The sequence below is a fragment of the Littorina saxatilis genome, linkage group LG9 (assembly GCF_037325665.1).
Source record: "Littorina saxatilis isolate snail1 linkage group LG9, US_GU_Lsax_2.0, whole genome shotgun sequence".
NCBI lineage: Eukaryota > Metazoa > Mollusca > Gastropoda > Littorinimorpha > Littorinidae > Littorina > Littorina saxatilis.
The window spans coordinates 41,595,707-41,614,246 of NC_090253.1; the positions used below are offsets into that span (position 1 = coordinate 41,595,707).

The 18,540-nt window shown below is 47.6% G+C and overlaps 1 protein-coding gene across 7 annotated transcripts in view; it reads left to right on the plus strand.

Moving 5' to 3' along the window:
- LOC138976110 (helicase domino-like) overlaps positions 1 to 18,540 on the plus strand; it is a 122,982-nt gene that overhangs the window by 52,625 nt on the left and 51,817 nt on the right. For all 7 annotated transcript variants that reach the window (XM_070348930.1, XM_070348933.1, XM_070348932.1 and 4 more), the window contains 3 exons: positions 1,945 to 2,081; positions 7,584 to 7,694; positions 16,656 to 16,907. In XM_070348930.1, coding sequence (XP_070205031.1) covers positions 1,945 to 2,081; positions 7,584 to 7,694; positions 16,656 to 16,907 — 500 coding nt within the window. The remainder of the gene's footprint in view (positions 1 to 1,944; positions 2,082 to 7,583; positions 7,695 to 16,655; positions 16,908 to 18,540) is intronic.

An 18,540-nucleotide genomic window follows, 5' to 3' on the forward strand; every position in this document is an offset into this window, starting at 1 on the left:
ACACAACCCTCACACACACAAATAAACCCACACACGCAGTCAACCCCCCCCACACACACACAACCCTCACACACACAAATAAACACACACACGCAGTCCACCCCCCCCCCCACACACACACACACAACCCTCTCTGACACACACACCCGCCCAACCCCAGCGTCCAACTCAACTTTCACCAACCATACCCTACTCTCACTATCGCTCTCTCTCTCACACACACACACACACACACACACACACACACACATACATACATACATACACAAACACACGGGCGCACGCACACACATTGCACGTACGCGCACATACACACACCTACTGAGATATGCCTAACATACACGCACGCTTGCAAACACACACATAATACGCAAACGCAGTTTAATTTCCTCAATACAAGGCGAAAGGCACACACACACCACACACAAATAAACACACACACGCAGTCCCACACACACACACACACACACACACACACACACAACCCTCACACACACAAATAAACCCACACACGCAGTCAACCCCCCCCCCCACACACACACAACCCTCACACACACAAATAAACACACACACGCAGTCCACCCCCCCCCCCCCACACACACACACACAACCCTCTCTGACACACACACCCGCCCAACCCCAGCGTCCAACTCAACTTTCACCAACAACCATACCCTACTCTCACTATCGCTCTCTCTCTCTCTCACACACACACACACAAGCTCACGCAAGCACAGCCACACACACTCACAGCACGCGCATACACACACACTGACACACATCACACACAGCACGCGCATATACACACACACTGACACACATCACACACACACACACACACACACACCTTTCGCAGTTCGCTCACAGTTCTTCTCTTTTCCATCGTCGCCATCTTCGAAGCTTGCTTCGCTTTTCAGGGGAGATAACCCGTTTATCACATTCGCTGCTGACTTGTGGGTCAAGTCTATTATCGGACTACAGCTTGGCATTTGTTATCATTGTTTACTGTGCAAATTTGTGTGTTTGAGATACCAGGAAAGGCCTACTTTTACCCTTAAAAAGCCTGATTTTTCGTTTTCTTCCGGGGGGCTTTGCCCCCCTGGGCCCCCTAAGAGGGCGTTGCCCCTGCACCCCACCAGGGCGTGGGCGGCCCCTGGACCCCGGCCTCATTTTCCTTATTTTTAATTCTGATCAGTTTCACCCATGCAAATGTTCCAAACTAGTTAATAATTTTTTTCTTAACAAATAAACTTAATGCTTGGCTTGTATTTTTGTGGGGGCTTTGCTTGTATTTCTATGAGGAGTATTGTTCACATTGTAATAGTTTTGTTTGGAGTGTTGAGTGTTTGTTTTAGTACGGTATAAGTAACTGTTCTGTTTTGCGGTTTGGGTTGATCAAATTGAAATACTACACATTCACCTGCCAAACTACACATTTGCCTTATTTTCACACCCAAAACTACACATGGTACATTTCAGGGGTAGGCAGGTCTGAACATAGCAAAACATTTATTTTTGCTGCATGGAACCATGGCCATATAGAAAAGCCATGAATGATAGAGTTGACAGTGTAATCCTCATTGTCATCTTTGAGAATCCTTGGAACAAAACGGCTCAACCCAAAACTAACAGTCCACTAATACAAAACCACATTTCCCCTCAGAAATCTGTCGAGTAAGACTTTCTTACTCTGAATGAAGAACTCCATGCCAGTTACTAAAGCAGACGCTAGTGAGAGACGATGAATGAATCAACAGGAGATAGGGTTAAACAAGATTTTATTCAGAAAATAATTGGTGGTATATATAGTACAATTGAAACACTCGGGACCCCACAAGCTAAGCTTATACTACCAACCACTAACAGTAGATTGTGACATAAGGACCCTATAAAATGTGAGCTGCGAGAGAAGAGAAAATGAAGACGTGTGTTGAATTATGACAGGTATTTGGGGACCTCACTTGATCGTGGTGCCCACCAGCGTCATGCTCAACTGGGAAATGGAGCTAAAGAAATGGTGTCCTGCCTTCAAGATCCTCACCTACTACGGAACTCAGAAGGAACGCAAGCTCAAGAGACAGGTCGGTCAACATTCCCTTTGTTTTTTGTGGCATTTATTCCACATTTTTGCTTGTGTAAAATAACCCCTGTTGTTTGACAAAACCAGCAGTAATGGGCAATGGTTGGGAAAGACTTCTGTTGTGTGTTATTAGCTGTGGAAGTTGCGCCCTTTTGAAACACTGAAGCAAAAAATTGCCGCCAATATGTAGATTCAGGCAGTCATGGCATTACGCTGAATAATAAGCACAGGTGGGCGTGTTATATAGTGTGATATGATGCCATTTTCTTTTGAAAATTTGCTCATTGGAGTTTATTATTCACTGTGAAGCAATGATCGCTTGTGTCCACATATCAGCAGCCTCAGTGTTTGGAAGGGGGACAACTCTTCTACAGCAATAATACCTGACAAGAGGCAGGCAGTTCAAGAAAACGGTGTAAATGTTGAGGCTAGCACTGTCCCACTGGCTGTAGGTGCTGTGTGACGGACTAAGTCTCACAGAGTGAGCTCAGACTTGATCCTCTACTGGCTCCCATACATGGGTCATCGGACTACTTTGTCTGGTACATTTCTACACCTATTAGTTTTAGCACACTGGGCGCAATAACATTTTGGGATTGAGTCTTCTCAGTCTTTGCCTTATTTTTGTCACTACAAGTTATCTTTCACACATCAGAGAAAACATTGTACATGTTGAGGCTAGCACTGTCCCACTGGCAGTATGTGCTGTGTGATGGACTAAGTCTCACAGAGTGAGCTCAGACTTGATCCTCTACTGGCTCCCATACATGAGTCATCGGACTACTTTGTCTGGTACATTTCTACACCTACTTGTTTTAGCACATGTTTGTCCCTACAAATTCAGAATAACAAAAACGAGAAAGGTAAGTTGGAACGTTTGTTAATGACAAAACAATAGGTTACAGTCACAGAATATTTGTTTTTCTCTGCACTTAAAAGACCGCTTGGTTGAAATATCTGTGACTAACGTATTGTTTTGTCAATAACAAACGTTCCAACAACTTGCCTTTCTTTTGTTTTGATTTTGTCCCTACAAGTTATCTTTAACTGGAACATCAGAGAAAACATTGTACATGTTGAGGCTAGCACTGTCCCACTGGCTGAATAGTGCTGTGTGACGGACTAAGTCTCACAGAGTGAACTCAGACTTGATCCTCTACTGGCTCCCATACATGGGTCATCGGACTACTTTGTCTGGTACATTACTACACTTATTTGTTTTAGGACACTGGGCGCAATAACATTTTGTGATTTTGTCTTCTCAGTCCTTGTTGACTCACATGCGAAGCAAAAGTGAGTCTATGTACTCACCCGAGTCGTCCGTCCGTCCGTCCCCCCCGTCCGGACGTCCGTCCGGAAAACTTTAACGTTGGATATTTCTTGGACACTATTCAGTCTATCAGTACCAAATTTGGCAAGATGGTGTATGATGACAAGGCCCCAAAAAACATACATAGCATCTTGACCTTGTTTCAAGGTCAAGGTCGCAGGGGCCATAAATGTTGTCTAAAAAACAGCTATTTTTCACATTTTTCCCATTTTCTCTGAAGTTTTTGAGATTGAATACCTCACCTATATATGATATATAGGGCAAAGTAAGCCCCATCTTTTGATACCAGTTTGGTTTACCTTGCTTCAAGGTCAAGGTCACAGGAGCTCTTCAAAGTTGGATTGTATACATATTTTGAAGTGACCTTGACCCTGAACTATGGAAGATAACTGTTTCAAACTTAAAAATTATGTGGGGCACATGTTATGCTTTCATCATGAGACACATTTGGTCACATATGATCAAGGTCAAGGTCACTTTGACCCTTATGAAATGTGACCAAAATAAGGTAGTGAACCACTAAAAGTGACCATATCTCATGGTAGAAAGAGCCAATAAGCACCATTGTACTTCCTATGTCTTGAATTAACAGCTTTGTGTTGCATGACCTTGGATGACCTTGACCTTGGGTCAAGGTCACATGTATTTTGGTAGGAAAAATGTGTAAAGCAGTTCTTAGTGTATGATGTCATTGCTAGGTTTAGTTATTTGACCTGTCAAGGTCAAGCATGTGAGTCGTATGGGCTTTGCCCTTCTTGTGTTAGCTTTGTCCCCACAAGTTATCTTTCATTCAGATATCGGAGAAAACATTGTACATGTTGAGGCTAGCACTGTCCCACTGGCTGTAAGTGCTGTGTGACGGACTAAGTCTCACAGAGTGAACTCAGACTTGATCCTCTACTGGCTCCAATACATGAGTCATCAGACTACTTTGTCTGGTACATTTCTAGTATGTCTTTTTGCTTTGCTTATACAGTGGAACCCCTCACAACGAGACCCCCCTCTCTAACGACTACCCCGCCACAACGACCCTTTTTTTTTTAACCGATGTGTTTCCTTATATAGTTGTCACCAGTGTAGCGACCACCCCGCTCTAATGTCTAAGGACCGACCTAACAGCTTGTGTAACGACTTTGTCAGACAAAGCCAAGACTCTCAGTCAGCATAACGCATCACTGACAAACCGGTTATAACCCGTTATAACCATAACCATCTCGTGTAAGCAAAGACACTAATTAACCGCTGAGAGGTGTGATGGTTGGGTGGGCTGAGTAAACATCACACAAACTATAAAGCAGAAGCAGAAGCTCTCATGCAGGCCGCCTCCTTGGTTCAGGACTCCGCAGACCCTTGCTACCTAGTTGTCTTCCTCTCGGACGCCCTTTCAGTCCTCAGACATGGGACTGGTCCGAATTTTATCGGAATTCCGATATTTTCCTTAGCTCACAGACCATTCTTGAGATCGATGCAAATTCGTTGAGAAAAAAAAAGGGGGGGGGGGTGGTGGTGGTGGTATGAACCGTTCAGCTGAAGCTGTCTGCGTCTGAAGTCAGTGCATTCGCACCCCAGCACTCGCGTGAACCCATAGCAGTATCGCCTAGGCCTAATTATTCACCGATGGCGGTTTGCGGGTTGTTTTGATTGGCTGCCGATCTCCAAACGCCGAAGGTGAAAAGGGTAGCATCATGGAGTCTGGATTCCGTATTGTTTTGTCGGCTGTGGAAGCTCTTACGATCGACGACCAAAGTGTGAAAAACAAATGGAAAGCCAACTGGCTGTCAGAAGAAGTGACTGTCATTATCAACAAGAAAGAAAGGCGCCAGCTCATCAGTTGGCGACAGTATCGCCAAGATATCCATTCCCGGTCAGGCCGTGTGCACGTGTTGCGACAACGGCCACTGCGTGGTGAAATACGGACTTGGTGAAAAAAATGTGTTGGTTCTGAAAGTTTTCAAGTCAGTTTTGTGTGTGTGTGATTGTTATAAATTACACTTTTGTTTAAAATGCTAAAACATATTATTCTTGTGGTTTGTATAGCTTTTTAAAAAGGCATGATCTAATTTTTTTGCTATCAGGAGAGGCCCCAAAATGGCCTTTATAATTCTAACATTCATTTTCCGTCAGGGGGGCTTTGCCCCCCTGAACCCCCTACCGGGGCGTTGCCCCTGGACCCCGGCTTACTTTCCTACTTTTTGAACATTTGCTGGTCTCATGTCTGAGTCCTTCAGGCCCTAGAGAACGACAAACTCCCACAGTTGGCCAAAGCATTACAGATGGTCAGACAAACCAGAAGAGTTGTCCTCCAGTGGATACCAGCACACTGTGGGATACCAGGAAATGAAAGGGCAGATGAGCTGGCGAAAGGAGCCGTGGAAGACCAACCCGAAAACAGTGTCAGCTTTAGTGAGCAGAAGACAATCATCAAGGCATTGATGAGGCCAAGGACAAACAGGGATGACTACCACACAATGTCCAGAGAGCAGCAAGTCAACCTCATCAGGCTGCGTACTGGCCACAACAGGCTCAATGCTCACATGAACCGAAAGTTCAAGCTGGCGCCATCACCAACCTGTGCCTGCGGTCAAGAAGACCAAACAGCGGAACACATCTTACAGCGATGTCCTTTACTAGATGAGGAACGAAAAGAAGTGTGGCCGTCACCAACTCCCTTGCAGACCAAACTATACGGCAGTCGACAGGAGTTGGAGAAAACGACAACATTTATCATCAGTGCGGGACTGATCGTGTAACCTCTGCGAACGCCAAGAAGAAGAAGAAGTAAACATCACAAACCAATCATCGAGAGAACAAACTCACGTGACCAACATACACCGTTCAATTCAGTCAGAATAGACAGTCTTTGGACAGAAGAGCAGTGGAGATCGACATGGCGTCTACAAAAAAAAGAAAATATTTAACTCGAAAATCGAGTGAATGTTGTGAACAGACACAAAAAGGGAGAAACTGCCATCGCGATTGCAAAAAGTCTTGATGTTGGAAAATCGCAAATTCAAAGAATTATCCAAGACAAAGAAAACATTCTGAACAGGTGGGAAAGTGGTGACAAGGCAGTGAACGCACTCACCATGCACTGACATCATACGAAAGCAGCCACACAAACACAGCACAGAGGCAGGTGTGCAGATGCTTTGTGAGAATAAGTGTTGAAAACCAGTTTGAATAAAAAACCAGCAGATAGAGCCGCATGTCATAATCATTCTTCTTGTCTGGCTTTATTGACTGCATGCCGATCTTGTGGCAGTGACTTTTCACTCTTCAGTCGGAAATACACTGTACACAACACCGCTCTCACTCTCCCTCACTGACTACCCTAAGCCCTGACAACTGATCCTTGGAAATTGTTTGGAAGAGTACACCTCTCTATTTCTCTCCAATGCTCTTCCTGCTGACATGCAGTGACACCGGACACCTCACTGAGTTTAGCCAGCTCCCCCCCCCCCCCTCTCTCTCTCTCTCCCTCCCCCCAGCCATGTACTGTTTGGTGCTGTGGCCAGAGAGGTGTCACCGGCTAATTGAGGCCAGCTGCACTGTTCACTCAGAGCAAAACTAGTTGACTGTGTCTAACTTTTGACAAAGCAACACAACTGAAGGGTTCACAGATTAGCTAACCGACTCACTGGTCAAGGCTGCGGGGAAACAAGAGTATCTTGTCAATGAAAGAGGTTACACACAGATACGCGATGCTGAGTTCACTCTCTTTCTCGGAGGGCCTTCATCATTGCAGGGACTGCTGTAAAGAATGCTTGCTCAGAAACGAACACTTTTTGCATTGAAACATGCACCAGAACTGGTGGACACCATCGACAATGTCAAACATGAAATCGAAGCAGTTTGCTTGAGGAAACGGTCGTCAGCAACTCAAACTTCTCTGTTTTCTTTTTTTTTAAGAAAATCTGAGGTGACTTTCTTTGTGGCCCCCTGACCCCGCCCCCTCCCTCTGTAAGGACCCCCCTCCATAAGGACCGATTTTTGTCAACATTTTCAAGGTTGCTAGAGAGGGGTTCCACTGTACGAGGCTTTTCTTCTTCTCACAGATCCAAGGTGTGGTGTTTTTTTTTATATATATCGATCAAGTTTCTGCAGATGTTGAAAAAGTTGTGATAAGGAGAGGGTTGCCATTTTCTGTATTGACATGCTGTGTGACTGTTGCAGGGATGGACCAAGACGAATGCATTCCATGTGTGCATCACATCCTACAAACTGGTTGTGCAGGACCATCAAGCTTTCCGCAGAAAGAAGTGGAAATACCTGATTCTGGACGAGGTAAGTCTTGTCACCTTGCTGTTTCTTTAGGATGCAAACAGCACTCAATCCACCGGCACGGTTGGCCTGGTGGTAAGGCGTCCGCCCCGTGATCGGGAGGTCGTGGGTTCAAACCCCGGCAGGGTCATACCTAAGACTTTAAAATTGGCAATCTAGTGGCTGCTCCGCCTGGCGTCTGGCATTATGGGGTTAGTGCTAGGACTGGTTGGTCCGGTGTCAGAATAATGTGACTGGGTGAGACATGAAGCCTGTGCTGTGACTTCTGTCTTGTGTGTGGCGCACGTTATATGTCAAAGCAGCACCGCCCTGATATGGCCCTTAGTGGTCGGCTGGGCGTTATGCAAACAAACAAAACGCTCAATCCAACATCCTTGAATCCTCCTCCTTGTTCGCTACTGAATATAATTTGAGAACTTTTTACGAAAAACAAACCGGTTCAGTGAAACCATTTTTGCTGGCCAAATCAAACGTGGCAAAACATTTATTTTTGCTTCATGGAACCATGGCCGGATAGTAAACACCATGGTTGATAAGAGTTGGCAGTGCAATACTCGTTGTCATCTTTGAGATTCCTTGGAACAATTCTGTTCTCTTATTAACCCAATGCCCCCTGACAAAAAATGGCAGGCAGCCTTCTTAATCCTGAGCAAAGGGAAACTACTCCGCACAACATGCACACATACAAAACAAAACAATTCATATAAAATCATAGAGTACTCACATTTATATAGAAGATGGCAGAATAACTCGAGAATACACTATAGTTTCATATGCAAGTATGTTCTGTCCACTTCCGATGTAATACAATACAATACAATACAATAAAATAATCTTTATTCATCTGTAAAAGAGAAATTACAAGCTTGACTGTGTGTCTGTAAAATCAATCAATTAATCAATCAATCAACCATGCATGTAGTAACATTCACTTCGCATATTCACATCATATCGTTACACGCAAACATTGTACCCACACACTTACTAAAATAAGCCTACAAATAGAAGCAATGCATTGCCTGTTTAAAAATTATATCACATTATCACCTTATCACACTTTTTGCTGCCCAAATAAATGTTGTTTAAAAAAAAATCCAGCAAGTGTTCTTCAAAAACGTCCAACGTGTCGGCCTTCAGTCCTCATTTACACCAATATATGTTGAAATCTCCCAGAAAAATCCTCCCGAAAGTCCTGTTGTCGAATAACAACACCCAGATCGATGTCAGACTCATCCCCTTTCACCTCTTCAAGTAGAAAACCTTCGAAAGGCGTGTCAGAATCGTCATCTGAGTTCCCCATGATCGAACACTATACTTCCAAACCTTCGTTCAACGCCATTTTGTCAGACAAAAAAATCTCAAACTTTGAAAATTCACAGCTAACACACTATCGCATCGATTCAAACTCTGCAAACGCTAGAATGAAGCAGCCGGAAGGAAGTGCATTAATCACATCCGGTCGCAGGGCCTTATGGGTAAGGCTCAAAGCGAAAGTGAAAGTAGGTGACCTAGTGTTTAGCGGGCCATGCCGGGCGTTTCAGGGATTTCATAGGGCACTTCCGTCGGGCCATGCCGGGCGGTTCAGGGGGCATTGGGTTAAACCTTGCATGATTAAACCTTACATTTAGAATGTAGTTAGTTGTGTTCTGCTTTGCGCAAGGGTCCAGAAAATACAAGCAAAAAACGCAGCAGAGACAATTTAAATTCTTGATCTGCTTGAAGTTTAAACCACACTTGATGACACTGACCTGGATACAACTTGTTTGAATGTTCTGAGAAAGTGTTTTTGTTGGCCAAATCAAACGTAGCAAAACATTTATTTTTGCTTCATGGAACCGTGGCCAAAGAGTAAACACCTTGGTTGATAGAGTTGGCAGTGCAATAATCATTGTTATCTTTGAGATTCCTAGGAACAATTCAGTTCTCTTATTAAACCTTGCATTTTGGATGTAGTTTGTTTTGTTCAGCTTGGTGCAAGGGACAAAAGCAAGTGTCAAAAATAAAAACAAAAAACGTAGCACAGACAATTTGAATTCTTTATCTGCTTAATGACAGAGCTGAATACAACAGGTTAGAATGTTCTGAGAAAGTGTTTTTGTTGGCCAAATCAAACGTGGCAAAATATTTATTTTTGCTTCATGGAACCATGGCCATATAGCAAAGCCTTGGTTGATAGAGTTGACAGCGCAATCATCATTGTCATCTTTGAGATTCCTAGCAACAATTCAAGTGCAAGGGGCGCAAGTCAATATCGATAAGAAGAAAAACAGCAGAAAGAACTTACATCATCTGCCTAAAATTACAACCACGCTTGAAATATTAATACAGCAGATTGCTCACTTAATAATAATAATAACTGGACATTAAATATCATATTCTTACTCCGAATCACATTAGCATTGAGTCACCTGAGATGCTTATCACTGAAAAACGCTTACCCGGCTAAAGAATTTAAAGGGAAGCAACCCCATCACCAAAACGAAAGTGAAAGTAGCTTTGGTAATGGGCCAGCACACCGGGAGTTACCTCCCATACGGGTGTATGCCACGTCACTTCCTCTAGGAACACGTGCCTATTCTCATACGTCTTTTTCACCTCGGAGAGGACGGTTCACTTTTTGACGCTCTGTGGCTGACCTTGTGTGTTTGAGTGACACCCGCCGGCCACGTTACCCAGCTTTTCTGCTCGCCTTGCCTACAGTTTGGTGAGCTCGTTCCCGTTTGTTGTTGGTTGTTTGCGCTGTTTCGTTACTGTACGTTGTCCGTTTTTTACGGACTTGTGTGTCAGTGACTTGCGTGTTTCGCCATTTTGTTGTGTGAGTTAGTTAGCTAACTCGTGTGACTTTGCTAGTAGCTCTGCGTGCCCTCTTTCTGTTTGGGCAAGTGTAGCTTTAGTATTTTGTTGACGCGTAAGCGTGTGTGTTTACTGTGTTTTCAGTCGTTTAGACTTACGTTTCAGTAAATCTTTTTACTTTGCCACGTGTTGTTGACGTTCGTGTCAGTGTCTTGCGTGTCGCCATTTTGTTGTGTGAGTTAGTTTTCTAACTCGTGTGACTTTGTTCGTAGCTCTCCGTGCCTCTGCTTTTTGTGGGGCAAGTTTAGCTATAGTATTTTGTAAACGCATTAGTGCGTGTGTTTACTGAATTTTCCAGTCGTTTAGACTTATGTTTCAGTAAATTTTTTCGCGTTGCCACGTGTTGTTGTCAACATGTCTGATTCAGACAAGCGCCGTGGCAAGTCGGACCCCAAGGGGAAAATTAAGCCTAAGTCTTCCAAAGCAACGTTACTTGTTACAGACCAGGAGCGTAACACTTTGTTGGCTGTACCAATTTCGGCGCCTAGCGCTGTTACTACTTCTGCTTCTTTTGCGGCGCCTAGCGCTACTGTTACTTCTGCACCTGTCTCTACATCGGAGACTTCGTCATCGTTGTTAGCACCTGGACAAGGTGCGTTGGTTTCCTCTCTGTTAAAGTCACTGGTTCCGGAAATCCGCAGCTTGGTGCAGGCAGAATTTCAGCGTTCCGTCGCCAGCAGTTCGGCGTTTCCGGCATCTGGCAGTGACGTCCGGGCATTGGCTTCCGTGTCTTTGTCCTCCACTTCCGGCTTGGAGCAGCGTCCTCCCTCTTCAGCGTCGGCTGGTAAGCAGAGCTGGTCCGATAGCCCTCGTGAGGCGCCTGGACGTTCTCCTTCGGGGGACAGCTCTTTCGCATCGGGTCACGACCGATACCTTGCTGATCTTTCATTTCCGGCGATAACCTACGAGGCCCCGGACTTGATCGAACAGCGGCGGCAGTCGGTTTCGACTGCCGCATTTCCGGCACTTGCCGGAAGTGATGATCCGTCCGCTCCGGCACGCTACGGCGGTCGCGGCAGGATGGAGTATTCACTGACTTCCGGTCCTTCCGGATCGCGAAGTCAACCAGTGCAGTCTTCACTTCCGCATTTTGCGGTTCCGTTGACTACACTTCCGGTTTCGGCCGGAAACGCTTCTTCCTCTTCTGGTGGTTCCTTCCGGATACCAGATAGTGGATTACAGCGTGCGCCTTCCGGCTTTCAAGCGCCTAGGCTTGAGCAGGCATCACTCCACTCAGTCGGGGGAGTGACGTCAGCTCATCCAGCTCCGGTTTTTGCGGATGGTCGTCCTGCTTACCCTTTACCTTCACAGGGTTTTGGGCGGCAGGATGACGTTAGTGCTCAGGCTTTTCCGGTTTCCGGTTTGCCAGGGCATGCTTCTGCTTCCGGAACTGGTGACTTCGGTCATGGTTCCACGTGTGACTATTCTGATGCTCCATCAGTGGTCAGCGAGGAGTCGCGGGGCGTGTTTCCGTCGAAGCTCAAGGCTGTTCTTGACGTCGCGGCGGAAGTAACGTCTCGTTATTTTCCTGAAGGGGTGGTGGCTGCGGACTCTTCCGCATCATTCGTTCCTTCTGCCATGGCGGACTTCCGGCCGGCACAGGAAGATGTTTCTTCCTTCCGGTTCGCCGAGTCTCCGTCAGTGGCTTACCAACTTTCGCATTCACTGGTTCGTCCAGCACATGCGGGGAGTGGTATTCGGCCAGTGCCTGTTCCGTTACTGCTTCCTTTTGGTCCAGTTCCGGAATCAGCTCAGCAGTGGGTGGCTTCAGCTGCCCAAGCCTCTTCCTTCGTGCCTACGGCCAATAGGAAGCTTGGCATGCCCAATCAGAGCCAGAGTTGGCTGGCGTCTTTTGCACTCCCTAGGGCTACCCTTCCGGTTTCCCGGGAATTGCTGCCTCTTCTGACTAAACCGATTAAGCGTGATTCGGTTTTGCCGGTTTCCGAGGCTTCCCTCCTCTCTGCTGAGGAGGTTGGACGTCGGCAGATCGAACTGTCCTCCATTGCGGAGACTCTCGTTCGGGCTCTGTCTCGGGCATTGACCGATTCGCTGGTTCCTTTCACTCTCAGTGAAGAACAGAATGCGGACGATGTCTCTGCGCTTTTGACCGCATTGACCAAGGTCAATGAGGAACAATTGCGTCTTTCCTCCCTGCAGTACACCCAAGCGGTACTCTGCAGGAGGGATCTCTTCCTCTCGCAGTCCCAATTCACGGAGCTGGCTACTAGGGAGACCTTGAGAGTCTCCCCGGTCTCAGAGGAGTCTCTCTTCTGTCCGCTGGCACTGGATGCCAGACAGAAGGAGATTCAGTCAAACAAGGACAGTCAGTTCCTTGACTACACTCTGAAGGGGGTGAAACAGTCTCAGCCTTCTAAACAGAAGCAGGCTCAGACATCGTCTAACCCCAAGCCAGCTCAGAAGCGGCAGGCTCTGCCGGCCGCTCGTGGTGGGAAGAAGAGGACGGCATCGGGGAGGGGGCGTGGCGGCTCTGGAAGTAAGCCACACCCCCAATGAAGCGCTCCCGATCTCACCTCCCTCCCGCCCTCCACCTTGGTGATGGCGGGAGGCCCCTCCCGGGCACTTTCTCGTTGGATGTCGGTAGTAGACAGCCAATGGATTGTGGGAGTGGTGAGATCGGGCTTCCGTCTACTCTGGCGGGAGGAAAAGGCGCCTCTTACCCGAGTGCCTCCGCGGTTCAAGCCCCCCTTCTCGCAGGAAGCACGTTCCGTCTTGCAGTCGGAAATTGCCTCCCTGGAGCAGAAGGGCGCGGTGGAGAGAGTTCGGGTCCACAGCTCCCTGGGATTTTACGGGCGTCTGTTCGCTGTTCCCAAAGCATCAGGAGGATGGCGTCCCGTGTTGGATTTATCTCTCCTCAATACTTTCTTGAGGGAGATAAAATTCAAGATGGAGACGCCAGCCTCTGTCCGAGACTCTCTCCGCCCAGGAGACTGGGTGACCTCGATCGATCTCACGGACGCATACTTTCACATTCTTATGCATCCGGCCGACCGGAAATGGCTTCGTTTCCGGTGGGGAGATCAGATCTACCAGTTTCGCGCACTCCCTTTCGGGCTGTCTCTCGCACCATGGATTTTCACCATGGTGGTGAGACAGGTCTGTGCACTGGTGAGGTCCCAGGGTATCCGTCTGCGGGCTTATCTGGACGACTGGCTCATCATGAACCAGTCCCAGAGCGGCTGTTCGCAGGATACCCTGACGGTTCTTCGAGAATCCAACTCGTTGGGGTTCTCGATCAACCGGGTAAAGTCGGAGCTGACCCCGTCACAGACATTCACTTATCTGGGGATGTCTTTCGACACGGTCTCTTGGACTGTCCAGCCTTCTCAGAGAAGGGTGGACAAGCTCCAAGCTCAGATTCGCTCCACTTTACCTCTCCTGATGGCTTCCATCCGCTCGCTCGCCTCCATCTTGGGGCAGATGGAGTCTATGGCTCTTCTGGTTTCACTGGGCCGGGTCCACAAACGTCCGCTTCAGTTCGCGCTGAAGCCGTTTGTGGACTCTCCTCTGGTGGACTGGGACGCCCTCATCCCTTTGCAGGGATGGTTCCAGTCTGCGACCCTTCCGTGGTTGGACACGGAGTGGGTCTGCAGAGGTGTTCCGATCGTCGTGCCCCTCCCCGACCTGGTCCTCTTTACAGATGCGTCCAGGGAGGGTTGGGGGGCACATACAGATCTTCAGACTACTTCCGGTCTGTGGACGACGGAGCAGTCCTTGTGGCACATCAACTTGCTGGAGCTAGAGGCAGTTGCTCTAGCTCTGGCCAAGTTTCTGCCCTCCCTGTACGCCAAACATGTTCGTCTGTTTACAGACAACATGACAGTGGCGGCGTACATCAACAAGCAGGGAGGCTCGCGGTCCCCGTCTCTCTCGGAGAGGGCTTGCGAGATCCTGGTGTGGTGCTTTCAGCATCATATCACGATCTCGGCCAGGTACCTTCCAGGGAGGCTGAACACTTTGGCGGATGCGCTCAGTCGTTCCGGTACAGTGCTTCAGTCGGAGTGGACGATCACTCACGGGGCACTGCTTCGCCTTTGGGCCCAGGTCCAAAAGCCTCTGGTGGACCTTTTTGCCACAAGGTACTCAAAGAGGCTTCCGGTGTTCGTCTCGCCATTCCCGGACCCTCAGGCATGGCGAGTGAACGCTCTGGACTTTCCCTGGACGGGTCTGGAGGCGTACGCCTTTCCTCCCTTTCCGTTACTCAGCCGAGTAATCCGGAAAGCGGAGATGGAGGAGCCGGCCCTTCTTCTTCTGGTCGCTCCTCTGTGGCCGTCGCAGGTCTGGTTTCCAGATCTTCTTCGGCTCGCCCAAGGGCCCCCCATTCCTCTCGCACTCGTGCGAGGGGAACTAGTGCAGCCCCGAACAGGCATTCCACACGAGGAGCCCAGTCTTCTGAAGCTTCACGTGTGGAAGTTGTTCGGGACTCGCTGAAGCGCTCTGGGGCGTCGTCTTTGACTCTGGACTTGGTGGCTCGCTCGCATAGAGCGTCCACCTCTTCAGTTTATGCTTCCCACTGGAAGGCATGGACTGCCTGGTGTTCAGCTAGAGGGGTGAGTTCGGTGGCTCCGCGCTCTATTCAGGTCGCTAACCACCTCTCTTTCATGTCTTCGCAGGGCGCCTCAGTCTCCTCGTTGAGGGTCCGGCGCTCCGCTATCTCGGCGACTCTTAAGCAGATTGGTCGTTCTGTTCGAGTCGGGGGCGTTATAGCTGCAGTCATTAAAGGGGCTGCTCTTAAGGAAGCTAAAGCTCGTTTGCCCGCTCCCAAGTGGGACTTGTTTTTAATCCTGGAATTCCTTCGTTCTGCGGATTTTGAGCCTTTAAGCGAGGCCAGTCTGTTCAATGTCACTCGCAAAGCGCTGTTTCTCCTTTTGTTGGCTACGGCCCGACGGGGTAGCGAGGTCCACGCCCTGTCGGGTCAGCCTGGAGATATCTCCTTTGAGCCGGACGGTTCCGCATCTTTGCGTTTCCGGCCTGATTTCCTGGCCAAGAATCAGTCTCCGGGGCAGGCCTCTCCGCTGGTTAGAGTTAAGGCTCTGACCAGCGCGTTGGCCCCGGATGACCCCGATTCGGTCAATTGCCCTGTGAGGGCACTTCGTCTGTACTTAGCCCGGACTCAGCCGATTCGGTCTAGTTCTCAGAAGTTGTTGTTTATCTCTCTCCTTACTAGGCGCGAGAAAGATTTGTCGAAGGTAACGTTGGCCCGGTGGGTGTCCTCGCTCATCAAGCAGGCTTATGAGTGGAGTCGCACAAAGAGGGGGGGGGTTATGCCCTCCTTGCCACTTGACTCGGCCCGAGCCCATGAAACGAGGGCGTGGGCATCCTCTCTGGCAGTTCTGCGCTCCAGACGTCTAGAGGAGGTGCTGACAACTGCGTATTGGCGTTCCGAAGATGTTTTTATAAACTTTTATCTTCGGGACGTCACAGCTCTTCGACAGGATGGCTCCAGAGGCCTTCCAGCGCTCATAGCAGCAGGCCAGTTCCTGTCCAGAACTTGATGGTGAGTTTTGATTCATTTCTAGCCCACCGCCTTGTTGATGTTATCTGCTAATGTGATTCGGAGTAAGAATATGATATTTAATGGAAAATTTCCTAAATAAATTTTCATTTAATTAATATACTTACCCGAATCACATACTGTATTCCCTCCCACCTGCCCCGCTTATGGTTTTAAGATTTTTTAAAGCCGTATGAGAATAGGCACGTGTTCCTAGAGGAAGTGACGTGGCATACACCCGTATGGGAGGTAACTCCCGGTGTGCTGGCCCATTACCAAAGCTACTTTCACTTTCGTTTTGGTGATGGGGTTGCTTCCCTTTAAATTCTTTAGCCGGGTAAGCGTTTTTCAGTGATAAGCATCTCAGGTGACTCAATGCTAATGTGATTCGGGTAAGTATATTAATTAAATGAAAATTTATTTAGGAAATTTTCCATTTTTAAGTGCCTAACCTATGGCTCTAGGCTCTTTACAACAGAACATATACAGAATAGAACAATTAAATGTACAACCTACATAAAACAATTAACCATACGGACAATTCAGTCATAGATGGGTTAAACTGAGTTAAGAATGTGTGCATTGTTCCTTCCCCACAGGCTCAGAACATCAAGAACTTCAAGTCCCAGCGGTGGCAGATGTTGCTCAACTTCTCCAGCCAGCGCCGCCTGCTGCTGACGGGGACACCACTGCAGAACAGTCTGATGGAGTTGTGGTCCCTCATGCACTTCCTCATGCCCAACGTCTTTCAGTCGCACCGAGACTTCAAGGAGTGGTTTGCCAACCCCCTGACCGGCATGATCGAGGGCAGCCAGGAGTACAACGAGAGTCTCATCAAGCGACTGCACAAGGTGGGTGCGACTTAGTGATGCTGATTATTATTGGCAAGCGAGTCTGGGAGGGAATCCAGTGAAGCAGAGCACCGATTACAAAAGTGAGGATGGAAGTCTTCTGCTCGTTCAGTGTTTCTTGTTATACAGTGGAACCCCCCCTTTAAAAACCTTCTAAAATCAGGTCTTAGAAAGGAGGGAATCCTAAAATGGAGGTGCATTTACAGAGGTTATGAACAAAAAGTCTGAAAAAGTAAGGTTTTAGAGAGGTGGGGGGGTGTCCTTAAAAGGGGGTTCCACTGCACAAGATGTCGGGAGTCTGGTTCCCCGTAGTGTTTTCTTACTTAAATCTACGTTATTAAGTGCATACTTTTGTGTTATTTGAAATATAGGTGAGGGTTGGCGATGGGATGGGATCGAGGTATGAAAGCGCATGCATAGCAAAATTAGAGTGTAAACACCACCTGGGCAAGGGCTTCTCTGATGTCCGTGAGTTGATCCATAATCAAAGGAGGTGAGAGCAACACCAAGTTTTAATCCCAGCTTCTCTGTCTGTTGAGATGACTGATTCATGTCTTGGTCACAAACATTCTTCAGTCTCAAGTAACTTAAAGTTGTGCGTTTGTACCATTTCTGTTTGTTCTGCACATTTTATACTTGAGCAAAAGACATTATGCATGGTGTGGAGTGGTTTTGCAGTGATCTACAAAAAAAAAGCACTGTGAATGAGTTTGCCTTGTAAATCCTCATTATCAAGCTTATTACTCTATTAATAGCCATGAGAATGGATATGCTTTGGAGTATATTGGAGTATGTTGCTGCTTTGGCTGCCAGCTGATGAAGAATGCTTAGTAATAAAGCATCCTTGCTTCAAGAAGTGTTCTGCAGATGTTATGTCAAGAATGAGATGATACCATGCAATATGTTGGTGATGCAGTGTAGTCAATCAATCAATATGAGGCTTAATCAATATGAGGCTTATATCGTGCGTATTCCGTGGGTACAGTTCTAAGCGCTCCCTGCCGACACTCTAGAGCAGTCAGAGCTCCCTGCCGACACTCTAGATAGCGGGTTCCCTGCCGACACTCTAGATAGCGGGTTCGGGGACCCCTAATTTTTATTTTTAGGGGGCCCAAGGACCCCCCTCACCTGAACTTTAGAGGGTCCTAAGAGTTTTATGAGACTTTGTTTGACCCCCTCACTTGAACTTTAGAGGGTCCCAAGAGTTTTGTGAGACTTTTTTTGGCGTCGGCTACCAGTAAGAGTGTAACAGAGATTTGGCTCAGCTACCAGTGAAAGGGTAACAGTTGAGCTTTGGCTACCAGTAAAAGTGTGACAGTTGAACTTTGGCTACCAGTAAAAGTGTGACAGTTGAGCTTTGGCTACCAGTAAAAGTGTGACAGTTGAGCTTTGGCTACCAGTAAAAGTGTGACAGTTGAGCTTTGGCTTTGGCTACCAGTTGCATGAGATGTGTGCTTTGAGTTGTGTTTTGAGGTGAGCTGTGTTGCACTGGCCGGATGTGCCATGTAGCAGACTGCAAGCCTCAAACATTGACTTCGGACACGATCATCTGGTGACACTATAGCAGACCTGTTTACCTTCTTCCGAATTTCAAAGCTTTCTTCCGTCCTTCCGTCTCCGAAACATTTCTTCC